Source organism: Leptonotus elevatus, chromosome 4 (genome assembly GCF_054856555.1).
Source record: "Leptonotus elevatus isolate MCC_2025b chromosome 4, RoL_Lele_1.0, whole genome shotgun sequence".
In the NCBI taxonomy this organism is placed as follows: Eukaryota; Metazoa; Chordata; class Actinopteri; order Syngnathiformes; family Syngnathidae; genus Leptonotus; species Leptonotus elevatus.
Window position 1 is genome coordinate 7,568,089 of NC_141242.1, and position 12,250 is coordinate 7,580,338.

The 12,250-nt window shown below is 41.4% G+C and overlaps 2 protein-coding genes across 6 annotated transcripts in view; one reads left to right on the forward strand and one right to left on the reverse strand.

Moving 5' to 3' along the window:
* Positions 1 to 6,786, forward strand: part of stra6 (signaling receptor and transporter of retinol STRA6) — a 28,463-nt gene extending 21,677 nt beyond the window's left edge. For all 5 annotated transcript variants that reach the window (XM_086073444.1, XM_086073442.1, XM_086073445.1 and 2 more), the window contains exons 14-18: positions 981 to 1,098; positions 1,250 to 1,351; positions 2,345 to 2,508; positions 3,721 to 3,858; positions 5,974 to 6,786. In XM_086073444.1, the coding sequence (XP_085929570.1) occupies positions 981 to 1,098; positions 1,250 to 1,351; positions 2,345 to 2,508; positions 3,721 to 3,858; positions 5,974 to 6,188 (737 nt within the window). In that variant the 3' untranslated portion in view covers positions 6,189 to 6,786. The remainder of the gene's footprint in view (positions 1 to 980; positions 1,099 to 1,249; positions 1,352 to 2,344; positions 2,509 to 3,720; positions 3,859 to 5,973) is intronic.
* A 52-nt stretch (positions 6,787 to 6,838) lies between these two features.
* On the reverse strand, positions 6,839 to 11,567 carry islr2 (immunoglobulin superfamily containing leucine-rich repeat 2). Its single transcript, XM_086073441.1, has 2 exons — positions 11,313 to 11,567; positions 6,839 to 10,249 (listed from the first exon to the last, which is right to left on the reverse strand). Exon 2 carries the CDS (start codon positions 10,238 to 10,240, stop codon positions 8,114 to 8,116), a length of 2,127 nt encoding a protein of 708 aa, XP_085929567.1. The 5' UTR covers positions 10,241 to 10,249; positions 11,313 to 11,567; the 3' UTR covers positions 6,839 to 8,113.
* Positions 11,568 to 12,250: the final 683 nt, after the last annotated feature.

The following is a 12,250-nucleotide window of genomic DNA, read 5'->3' on the forward strand; positions in this document are numbered from 1 at the left end:
TTTTTTTTTAGCCGAACTGTTCTTTAAAGGAATTAGTGATTTAGATAAAATAATAATAATTAAATATCCAAAAAAATGTCAGTCCAAATGTTTAAGTTGTCAGAAAAAGACAGACAGAAACAAAAATGTTTTAAAAAGTGACTCTAAAATGTCCCAAAAAGGAAGAGGAAAGGCAGAACATTACCATAAAATATCCATGAAATTGCCCATAATTACAGAGAATTCGATAAAAAAAAGGCAGAAAAGAAAATGTTCAAAAAGTAGGCATAAAAAGACAAAAGAAGAAATCCCGAAAATTGCCATAAAATGTCCACAAAATTGCAAAAAAAAATGTCAGAAAATTAAAAGCAAAAAAGTCATAAATAAAAAAAGACGAGAGGCGGATATTTACCATATATCCCTAAAATTGCCCAAACTGTCAGAAAATGTACAAAAAGGCAGACATTTCTAAAAATGTAGGAAAGTGAAGTTTGAAAAAAAAGAAGAAGAAGATTCCCCGTCCAGAAGACGAAAGGTCAACGAAAATGAATCTCTACGTATTGGATGCTGCATATTTTTCTATTATGGTACAGCTCTAATTAGCTCTAAGGCCCTCGATACATTAGACTAACAATAACACATTGTTTCCTTCATCACAATGATCAAATGTTTTGCGGCTCCGGACAGATTTTTGGTTGATTATGTGACCTGACTGTCATTCTTCACTATGGGTAAAAAAAAAAAACATTTGAAAAGTAAAACATTAAACTAACATACAAATTGGCTACGTCACTGGACTGTGATTTCTTTTGGAACACCCGTCACAACATTTAAGATTAACATGACAGATACAGGCCTTATTTTGTTTTTGTAGGTGTATGAAGTGTCTCATTTTAATATTGTACTTAAATGCATTTTCTAGCAATTGACTGACTCAGTTAGAATGATGAAAGAGTTGGATAAGATTGTCGAACCCAAGATGCCATCTCTCCCCACTGCAGGCATGATTGTGCAAACGTTGGTGTTCTTCCTCTGTCTTCTCATCGCTGTCTTCCTCATTATCATGCCCATCCTACACGGACAGAACTTGATCCTCTTTCACATCCTGTGGCGCATGTGGTGAGAACAAACGTAACTCACAATGTAATTAAAGAAAGCTACTGGGAAGGTAGATGATGCCATTCGCTCTTTAATATGCAAATATATTGTCAAGTATGTCACTTAATGAACATTACAGGGAGGTGTTTGATTGTTGACTTTGTCCCTCCAGGCCTTTCTGGCTGATGATTCTCCTGGCTGTGCTGATTCAGCATATCACTTCCTGGTTTTGTTTTATCAAACGGGTGGCTGGCACACGAGACCTTGACAACAGGTAATGCTTCTTTGTGAAAACAAATTCAGGAAGTCCTGATGTAAAATCAGCATTTATTACTATTATACACTCTTGTTAACCTTCCCCATACTCTGGTAAACACTTCCTATTAGGGCTGTGGCTGTCGAATATTCTTAGAATTGATTATTTGAGTAATCGCATAAAAAGTTATTTAGCAAAATACCAGTACAATTATGCATGTGAGGTGCATGTGTTATTTTCTCCACTTGGGCCTAACCTCCTCACAATATAGAGTATGAGCTGTGACTTTGAATATGTGTGGTAGGGTGTGCCAAAAAATCGATTCGCATAAGAATCACGATTCTCATTTAGTACGATTCAGAATCGATTTTAAATGTCCCAAAATCGATTTTATTTAAATTATTTTATACTGTCTTGCTTTTGTCTGTGTGTGCCTTTATTTGGAACGCTGTTCATGTTGTACCCGGTTTGGCCACTGAGGGGCAGTGTGGTTCCATGCGGTCTAATACACTGTTAAGTTGAAGCCACATTAGAGCGTAGAAGGAAAAAGTCACGATCAACTTATTCCAATAAAAGTTATTTTTTTTCAGCGTGGAGCCCTTCTTTTGAGTGATAAAAGTGCCGCGAGTAGTGCGCTAATTAGCATTAGCGAGTCAGACTGGAGTAGATCATTACAATTCCTTGCACATCTATAGATTGAAGCAAAATCATTGTCAATCAAATCATTTTGAACCGAAAATCGTTCTTAACCGAAAATCGATTCTGAATCGAATCGCAGGCCCAAAAATCGGAATCGAATCGAATCGTGAGTACTGTATACACATTGCATTTTATCTTCTTTGTTTAAGTGTGAAATGATTCCAAACTTTGGAGTCTTTTGTGTACTATTTCCTTCAAACTGCGTATTCCTACGCGAGTATGCAGGAGATGTTTCTAATTGAATATATGTACCTTGTCTTAAGAAAGTTTGGGAACCACCTTAGATTATACTTTTAGTCTCCTTTCTTGCAGGGGCAACCTCTTCCTGCTGACCTACCTGCTGTTTCCAGTCAATGTTCTCATCGGGGTGCTGCTAGCAGTCTGGCGCATGATCATCACAGCCTTGTTCAACATTGTTCACATGGGACGCATGGACATCAGCCTTCTGAACAGAAATGTGGAGGCATTTGATCCAGGTGAGCCTCTTTGGATCCCATACAGAAATATGCAAACCACTCATTATGCAATACTTAACGAGGTAGGAGTCGTAAGCCACGTGTGTGCGCGTCTTAAGTATTAAGTCTTAACTTTCGTGTACCGTAAACCGTCATGTTCTCAGTCCTTTTTTTGTGTGTAGTTAAAACTATCTTGCGCGACCCTTGTGAGGAATAAGCGGTTAAGAAAATGGATGGATGGATCGCCCATTTAAATTGGGTGTAATTCCAATGTCTGCCACTAGATGGTGGCACACTATAATGCTTGACAATGTCAATTTGAAAGAAGAAGAATGAAAACAGGAAGTATTTCAAGGTCAGCCAAGATTATTGAAAGTTAAATCCTCTTTAGTCCTGCTCTTTACTTCTAGAGAACGTGACGGCTGTGGTTTATTTTTATAATGTACATTTTTGGGCATGATTATCGATGTATGTTGTCAGATAGTACATTTGGTAGTCTGGGGAAAAAATGCGATTTGTGCACTGTAAACACATAAAGGGATTGGTTATGCTGTTACAATATTTTTGTCTTACCCATTACTCTTGCTCTCTCTCAATATATTAAATGTGTTAACATTATTTTAAACATGTGTTTAAAAAAATAAGTGCTATAAATGCTCGGAGTATTTGTATTTAATATTCATTAATGTATTTATTAATATTTACAGTATTCCTGCATTGCGAAATTCACTTATGTGTGATGGAGGGGGGGGGGTTATCATCATGAATACCAAGTCATAGTCTCGGCTACATATATTAATAGCCGAATAGCTGTGAGCCCATATGATTCAGTAACAGTCACAATTTTGCACGTTGGTCACTATTAATGGAGCACTACGGCCTTTGTCAATTTCAGTGAAAATGTTGAAAAACGAGTCAATTTTCTCTGAACAAATTCTTGCTCCGAGCCAAGAAACGGAGCACCATGTCTTTTTTTTTTCCTTTCTTGACTAAGTGCAGCTTGTATGATATCTGTATGCAGTGCAGCGCCAGAGACTCCCAATTACACTTGGTTCTCAGAAAACGGCTGCAAATTTAAGACTTCACTTGTCAGCAAAAGCGGGTGCTAAAAAACTGCGTATGATTGTATGGTCATTATGTGTGATTGCCTCAAAACTAACATGGACGGCTGCGCTGCATGCTTAGTGATTTTTTTTTTCTCTTCCCTTCTCCACCTCCTGTGTGTTTCTGCAGCCTACCGCTGTTACGCTCATTATCTGAAGATTGAGGTGAGCCAGTCCCACCCTGTGATGAAGGCTTTCTGCGGGATTCTGCTGCAGTCTGCAGACCGGGAGAACAATGTCGTGCAGAGGTCACGGGAAGCTGAGGAGGGTGTGTAGCGCTTAGACAAAAGCAACATGGCTCATGTGGAATATTTTTAGGAAAAGCATTCTCTCGTGGATTATCGTTTTTTGTGTTATAAATGTACGAATAGTGGACGTTGTAAAAGGACCCCATAATGATTCCAGGCAGCCTAACATCCAGTTCTACAACGAAACCGCTTAGATTCGCCCGAAGATGCTTTTGAATTCAGCAGCAGGCCTTCGAAACATAATCCCGTCAGGACATTGTCTCGCACGCACCGCACAAATGAAAGGCGAGCTGATTTAATATGTGAAGAGCAAATTGAGTCATCCGTGGAATAATTCACAGTCCTGCGGCTTACGGTCTCAATAAACTCATGTCATAAAGTATTCAGCGGTTCTGTTGGTGTGCCCACTAAGACCAAACGTGATCAGCAGTTATCATGCGTTATTAAACAATAGAAACTTCCAGGCTGGATTGAGGAAGGAGGCCACCCAATGAAGTAAACAGAAAAAATACACCAGGGCACTTTTGATGTAAAAATGTCCCTGCTTGCTTAACACCTTATGGATAATAACGATAATGTATGAATTATTTTGGAGCCGATTACGCAGATGAGCTGCGCTAATTGCCTGGTTACTATTCATGTTGTCGAGGGACTGACGCTTCCAGTGTGGTAATACTGAGTTCTGTGTGTGTGTGTGCGCGCGCCCGCGCGTGCGTGTGTGTGTGTGTGTGTTCCTGTCCATTACAATATGATTGCTTTCTATTATTACTGCTCCTATCATCTTTATGGTCCTCTAAGGCCTTCAAATGTTATATACTGTAGAAGAGAAGACATGCACTTACCACTGACCACAATATTAGGGTACACCAGCAAAGAGATGATATGAGAGCTGTATATGAACTCATTCACTGCCATTGACGGCTATAGCCGTCAAAAATTCATTTAAACTATTTCTATTAGTTTAACTTTTTTTCCCACTTTTGTTAACAAGAGTATGAAAACCTAGAAGAAGAAAAAAAATGTACATTTACAACATAAATACAATTTGTGATTAATTGTGAGTTAACTATTGAAGTCATGTAGTTAATTACCATAAACATTTTAAATCACCTGACACGATTTTCAAAAAAAGAAGAAAAGATTATAAAAAATTTGGGACGTCAGGCTATTAAATTTTTTAATCGTAATTAATCACATGACTTCACTAGTTAACTCACTATTAATCACACATTGTAAATCTGTTCTAAATGTACAATAAAAATAATTCTAGGTTTTCATGCTCTTGTTAACAAAAGTGGAAAAAAATGTAAACTGATAGAAATAGTTCACATGAATTTTTTACGTCTATAGCCGTCAATGGCAGTGAATGAGTTAAGAGGAGAACATAAATTTAGTTTTATCGACACTTTATTGACAAAATCAAAGAACAAGTTGACCGAAGTAAAACTAGGGGTTACATTTTGTAATCGTAATTAATCGCTTAACTTCAGTAGTTAACTCATGATTAATCACAAAATGTATATCTGTTCTAAATGTACAATAAAATATTTTTTCCTAAATTTTCGTACTCTTGTTAACGTAAAAGTGGAAAAAATGTTAAACTAATAGACATATGGCTGCATATTTAAGTTACTGATACAGTAATTTCATAATAACTCATCAAATTGAGTTCAAATGAAAAAGATGTCCTGTACTGTAAAAAAACGAGTGATACTGATTTGTGTTGAGGTCATTTGTCTGCCACTAGATGGCACAACTGCATTTGTAAGACGTTAGTGACATATCCGTTTATTTTTCTTTTCATATTAATAAGAGCTATCTAATCTTTAACATGAAGCAACTTGTGAGATTCTGCACATTTTTTAAATTGTAAAATACCACTTGACCCCAGTCTCCACAAATATATGCATTACCATTCAATGGATTACGGCAACATTTTGACGTGGACGTGTCTGCTGTGTTACCACTGCAATTCCCCCAGTCCAGACTTTCCAAGTAAGGGACGGTCACTAATCGCGCGGTAAAAAAAATATTAATTAATTAATTTTCCTTTTACTTAAAGGAACTTTAAATAAACGCACTCATTTTGACACCCCTAAGTAAAATCGAACAATTAAAGTTGTGTCCGTGTTCAGGTATCCAGCTGGTCCAGCAGGAGAAAAAACCCCAGAAGGTGTCCAGTGCCAAGCGAGCCCGGGGCCACTGGCAGCTCCTCTACACGCTGGTCAACAACCCGTCACTGGTGGGCACCAGGAAACACTTCCAGCAGCGAGCGGCCACCGAGAGCTTTGTGAACGGGAGCATGAAGGGCGGCAGCAATAAAGAGGCCGAAGCGGCCGCCTGCAACTGAACAATGAAGCCTGGCTATAGTGACGGATGAACGAATGAGCGGTGTTGTTTTTCCACTCCTTGTATGGACGCGCAGTTAGAGATCAGTGCCTCTGGTAGAGATCTTGTCCTCCTGTTCTGCTTTGTTCTGTGCGTGTCCTCCCCTGGTGGGTAACGTGGGAGGGGGGCCTCACAGTCTCCTGTTAGTGAAGGAGCTGCTGTTGGCACCTATCCATCATGTTGTGCGATCTTCCGCACGTTGACTTCAGTACCACTTCTTTGCCTAATCAGTATGTTGTCACTTCAGATCATGCAAATTTCCCCTATACACCATGAATGTGCTAAGTTACATTTTAATAGAGTATTTATTCCAGAGCCTGACTATTTATACACTTAGAATCATGTTTCATAGACTGGATTGTCAATTGGCCACTTATTTTCTGTTGCATTTCTATTTTGTGTGATTACAAATGACCAGGAGAATGAAACATTTGTATTGGGGGCGGGCACTACCTGCCTTTTCCTGCTGTTTGCTACAACCTCTCTGTCCCCCTTGAGAAAGAAATATTTTTGCATTTATTTGCCGAATGTCGAATTATTCAAATAAAACAGGAAAATACGCTTGTGTCGTGTATGTCAATACGAAGGGGAGCATTTATCAAAACAGCGGGATACGCATCCTTTTTTTTTTAAATAAATATAAATCCAAATCAAGCCATTCAAAAATCTAAAACACTGCACCATTAAAATGATAGCGGCAAATGGTAATTTCCTCACCCGATTTACGACCTTTTTGTTAACACATTTTTCGACAGTCTGCAAAGTAAATGACAATTCCAGAGAATCCATTTTTCAAATGTTTTATTAATTCCACTTACAAGAAATTATTTATTTTTTTAATCTTCAAAGCTCACCATTTTCCCCCCCGTTTTACATATTTCACAAAAACCTCACTAAGTATTAAAGTACAAGAACGGAGAAGCCGACGGACGCTCCTCCTGCGTCCTTTTGTTTTGAGGACTTCGTATTTGAAATTTAAAAAAAGAAAATGTACATGGTTCACAGTACAGATTGACAGCATCTAACAATAAAAGTCATCTAGGAGGACTACACTTGTATAAGAAGAAGCACACGATAATAAAACAGCATCATGCCATGGACGATATAATATGGCTCGGCTGATCAGTCGCACATTTAAAAGCATCACGTCGTGTAGGATGAGATCACGTTAAATCTAGGTAAACATTTTAAGGATTAAAAATCCAGAGAAAAGTCCTTGGAGCCGTTTGTCGGATTTTTTTTCTTTTTTTTTTATGTTTCGCATCCATCCGGCAATAATACCTGAGGCTTAATTTTCAACCGGATTATTAAAATGTCTTTAAAAAAAATTGATCCCTATGGTGTCAATGCCCTTTTTTTGTTTTTTGATGATATTTGTGCTATAGAGCAGTGATTCCCATCCACTGTGCGCTGCACGTAATGTGTGAAAGATCAACACGTGCTGCGGGAAATTAACATCGTTGGTCCGACAATTGTATAATGTATCTTTGTTCATCTATATGCCAGCCGTGACAGGCAGAACAATTAAATGCTCTTGGCCGTGAATCCATCACTATAATAAATAGGATATACATTTATTTTTTGGACATTTTGTTTGTGTGTGCCGTGAGACTTTTCTAATGTAAAATATATACCGTGGCTCAATAAAGGTTGGGAAACACTGGTCGAGTAATTGCAGAACTATTAACAGCCTTGTCGATGCTCTGCGCATGAGTGAATTTGCGCCTTTTTTTGGTTCTTAAAAACATTGTTTAACATTACAGCAGAATCTTACAATCTCAGTGACAGGCAAGGTTTTTTTTTTTTTTTTTTAATGAGGTAAAGAAAAAAAAAGCCGAAAATAAATCAAGTTTTGTGGATTAAAAGGAAGGGGATCTTACAAGGCTCTCAGCGGCTTGGCTGCTTGTAGTTCCCGTTGATCTCCTCGGAGATGTTGACCGCCTCCGCCCCCAGCGGTAGTCTGTCACTGTACTCCGAGCCCACCTCAAACTCCTCCTGGTTGGTCTTGGATGAAGACCCGGGGATAGATTCCGTCGCCACGCTGCCTTCGGCTTCAGCGTCTCCCTCCGGGGGCTCCCCCCCATCCTCCTCCTCGCCCATCTCGCTGGGGTCGAAGGTCTTCTCGGACTCCACGAAGGACGTCCTGCGATCGAAGTCTCCGGCCACTTGCTTCTCCATCCGGATGGGATTGTGCGCCTTTATGATGAGCTTGTAGGTCTTCCCCTGGTATTTGTAGAGAAGGTGGCAGCAGGTGGCTCCCAGTAGGGGGACGGTGGCCAGGCCCAAGAGGAAGATGCTCACCACCACGATAATGAGGAGGGAGGGGATCTTCTTCCTGGTTGTGAAGACAACTTGGACTTGACAGTCTTGACCCCCGTAGGTGAGACAAAGCGTGTAATTGGTGCCGGGGTGGAGCCCGGCGAAGTGGTAGGAGTTGACCCCCTCTTCGATGTTGGACCACTTGATGATGGAGTGTCCGTTTCCGGTGTCCACGCAGATGTAGAGCATGTCCGGGCCGGCTTTCCCCGAGTTCGACTGGTACAGACCGACGGGCTGCCTAACGACCGTTTCGTCGTTGTCACTTGGGCTCTGGTGAAGGCTGGATTTGCTGCGGGCGAGCTGCAGCGGGTTCAGCTTGACCTTGGCCTCCGTCTCGGACACCTCCAGGGCGATGACGCCGAAGTCGAAGGTGTACTGCTTGAGGTCGTCCAGGCTCATGTTGAAGGCGTGGTTGGAGACGTATTCGCTGCCGTCTCGCACGCCGCACTTGCTGGTGAACACGGGGTCTTTAGAAACCCCGTCCTCATTGGCGCCGTCCTGTTTGTCCGAGGGACCTTCGGATCTGATCTTGGTCCTGTCCTCGCCTTTGGTCCAGTTGATCACGTTGTTTTTGGAGCTTTTGGGCTGAGTGGGCTTGTTGTAGGACGGGCGGATCTTGTCCACCGTGGATTCCGCCGCCGTGTGTTTTTTGTTTACAGCTGGGGACAGTTTCACCGTGCTCTCGGCCTTGCCCATATCGTTCACCGCCAGGCAGGTGTAATTCCCGTCTTCCTTTTTCGTCAGGCGTGGGACGACCAGGGTGCCATTTTGAAAAACCAGGAAGCGGTTGTTCGTGGTCTTGTCGTTGACCGGCAGGTCGCTGGCTTCGCCCGTGGAAGGCAAAGGGAACAGGAAGTTCTGATTCCCTGCGATCACCTCCCAGCTAACAAGCGGTTTTGGATTTCCCTTGGTCTCACAGTTCAAGACGACCGTGGAACCCTCAACCAGCTCCGCGCTGCCAATATCGGGCTGGAAGGTTATTGTGACTATGGGAACCTCACAGTCCAGTTTGGGGATTTTTGTAACCATGACACCCTTCAGGAGCTCGGGGGCCTCGCACAGGATCGAATTCGGCTCGGGGACGGAGATCTTGGTCGTGGCGATCCAGTCCCTCAGCCACTCCAGGCTGCAGGAGCACGAGAAGGGATTGTTGTAGATCTGCAGGTGGGACATGGAGGACAGCGTTTCGAACGTGCCCTGAACGATGGTGGTGAACTTATTGTTGTTGATACGCAGCGAGCGCAGATCCTTGAGGGTGGAGAAGGCGTCCTTGGGGAGGTTGACCATCTCGTTGTTGTTCATCTTGAGAAGCTGAAGGGCGGTCAGATTCAGCAAGTCCTCCCACGGGAAGTTGACAATTTTGTTGTAGCTGATGTCCAGATTGCGCAATTGAATCAAGGGGGCCAGAGTGCCCGTCTCGATGGAAACGATCTCATTGTGGGCCAGCCAGAGAGAGGTGACCTGGTAGATGTTGACGAAGCTTTGGCTTTTCAGAGATTTGATCTTGTTGGCCGAGAGGCCCACGGTGGTGACGTTGGAGGGCAGACCCACGGGCACGGCCAGCAGGTCTTTGTAGGCGCAGTCGGCAAACTGGTGGGCGAATTTGTCCTGGCAGGTGCACTGCTCTGGACAGCAGCGCACCTTCGCCAGCAGCGTGATCCACAAAGCCAGGAGCACCGCGAACCTCGGCGCCATTTTCTGCACCTGCAAGTGATTAAAGAAACATTTGAATCCAGAAATGCACATTGAAGGCCATTGAATGAGCAAAAGTGAAGAAAAAAGGATTTTTTTAAACAAACCAACACAAAAAAATTGATTTACTTGTATTGTTGTTGTTGTTTTGTTTTTTTTGTTTGTTTTTTTTTTGGGGGGGGGGGGGGTCAATTTACACACTCGACAAACATTTGGGTAAAAAATAACCCAATTTGGATTCAAAATGGACTGATCCATTGCTTGGGTCAATTTCTGGGTTGTTAGACATACAAAAAAAGACAAATAAAAATTGGATAATTTTGTATTAAAAAGTAAAAAAAAACCATATGCATTTGTTATTTTTTGTTTTGTTATTATTATTTTTTTTTTTGTTTGTTTTTTGTATAAGCCAAAACTGAAAATTGGGCCAAATGGACCCAACGAGTGAATTGGTCCATTTTTTACCCAAGCTGACCCAAAGGTTTAGAGTGAGAGTAGCAGAAATGTGTACTGTATTAAAAATATTCCAATGCTAATCTTCCATTTCATGTAGCTCTTAACCTCATAGGTTGCCGCCCTAGCTGACAGATTGTTTACCAGTCAGTCATAACTCTTGACTCTTAAAACGATTGCGTCAAAAATAACCCAATTTTGGTCAAATATTGGGTTGACCTGCTAGTTAATTTTTTGACCCTATTTATTAATTTATTTATACCCTAATTTAAGGGTAGCCTGTATAAACAATCAACCATTTGCATGCAGTCACATTTTGCATTTGAAATAAAACAGAGTACTGCACAATCATGGGGAGAACATGCAAATTTCGCTCAGATTCGAACCCTGAGCCGCTAAACTGTGATGCAGCCCACTAGTCCTCAGTGCTGCCCATTGAAATTTCATATCGAATAGATTTCATAAAAAGCTCAAGCACAAATGAACACTACAAAGCATTTTTTTAAAGTAATTTAAAGTGTCATATTATCCCTAGTTCCATCATTTCCATTCTTTTAAACAATGCATTTTTTTCCTTCCTATACATTAACTGCCACATAAATGGTATTTTGAATGAACCTACCTTTTCAATGGTAACTTCAATCGCGCTTCCTCTCAATCACAGTCCACTTTTCAGTCAAAAAGCTTCAGAAGTGTGGAGTAAAGAAAAACTCACGATTGGATCATTTTACATGACTTTTTCAGCGATGGGGGCGTCGGGGGCAACATGTTTTTTTCGTCCCGGTGAGCAGTTTGCGGTCCGTGGGTGATTTTCCCCCCACTCTCCCTCTCTCTCTCTCTCTCTCTCGTTCTGCTGCAAGTGTTGGATCCTCTGCGCGCGCTCCCGTCGCGGCGCAGCCAGCAAAGGCGTCGTCGGGAGCGCGCAGCCTCTCCCACATCCCGCGCGCCTCTTCTCGATTAAAGATAAAGCCGCTCGGCGTCCTCCAACCAAATTCATAATTGAAGAGCTTGATGATTAATTGATCAGCCAGACCTAAACATAATCTTTGACCTCATTCGGCTCGCCTGCAGCTCCTTTGTGTCTGGATAGTGACGAATAGAGCAACATTTCACAACAACATAAAAAGTCAGCATGCACAATTATTACCATGTATTAAAAACAACGGCATTAACATGTTTAGATGATGTAATCGCCTGCTGCTCACGAAGTTATCACATTCGTGCAATGTACCGTAATACAGTATGCAATTTTGTAGATACTGTACACGCATCACTGCTCCTTTTACTGTACATTCACATGCACAATTAATAACAGCAATAAAAAATAAAAAAAGAGTTCTACACGCCATTTGCCTAGATTCGTTGTTTTTTTTGTTTTTTGTTTTATGATACCGTACAGTTAGTGGATAGGAATAGATATCGCGTACCTAATGTTGTGGCGGCCTGGCGGGAGATCTTCGCCCTGCATTTAAAAGTTATTTCAGCAAGCAGTGACATCTATTGGTAATATGGTGTTATTACACCTGCTTGTATTTGTCTTCAATCATACTCTTAACCATT

What these genes read in the sequence shown, in the direction of transcription:
- islr2 (XM_086073441.1), bottom strand. Translation starts at nt 10,240, where the DNA reads ATGGCGCCGAGGTTCGCGGTGCTCCTGGCTTTGTGGATCACGCTGCTG.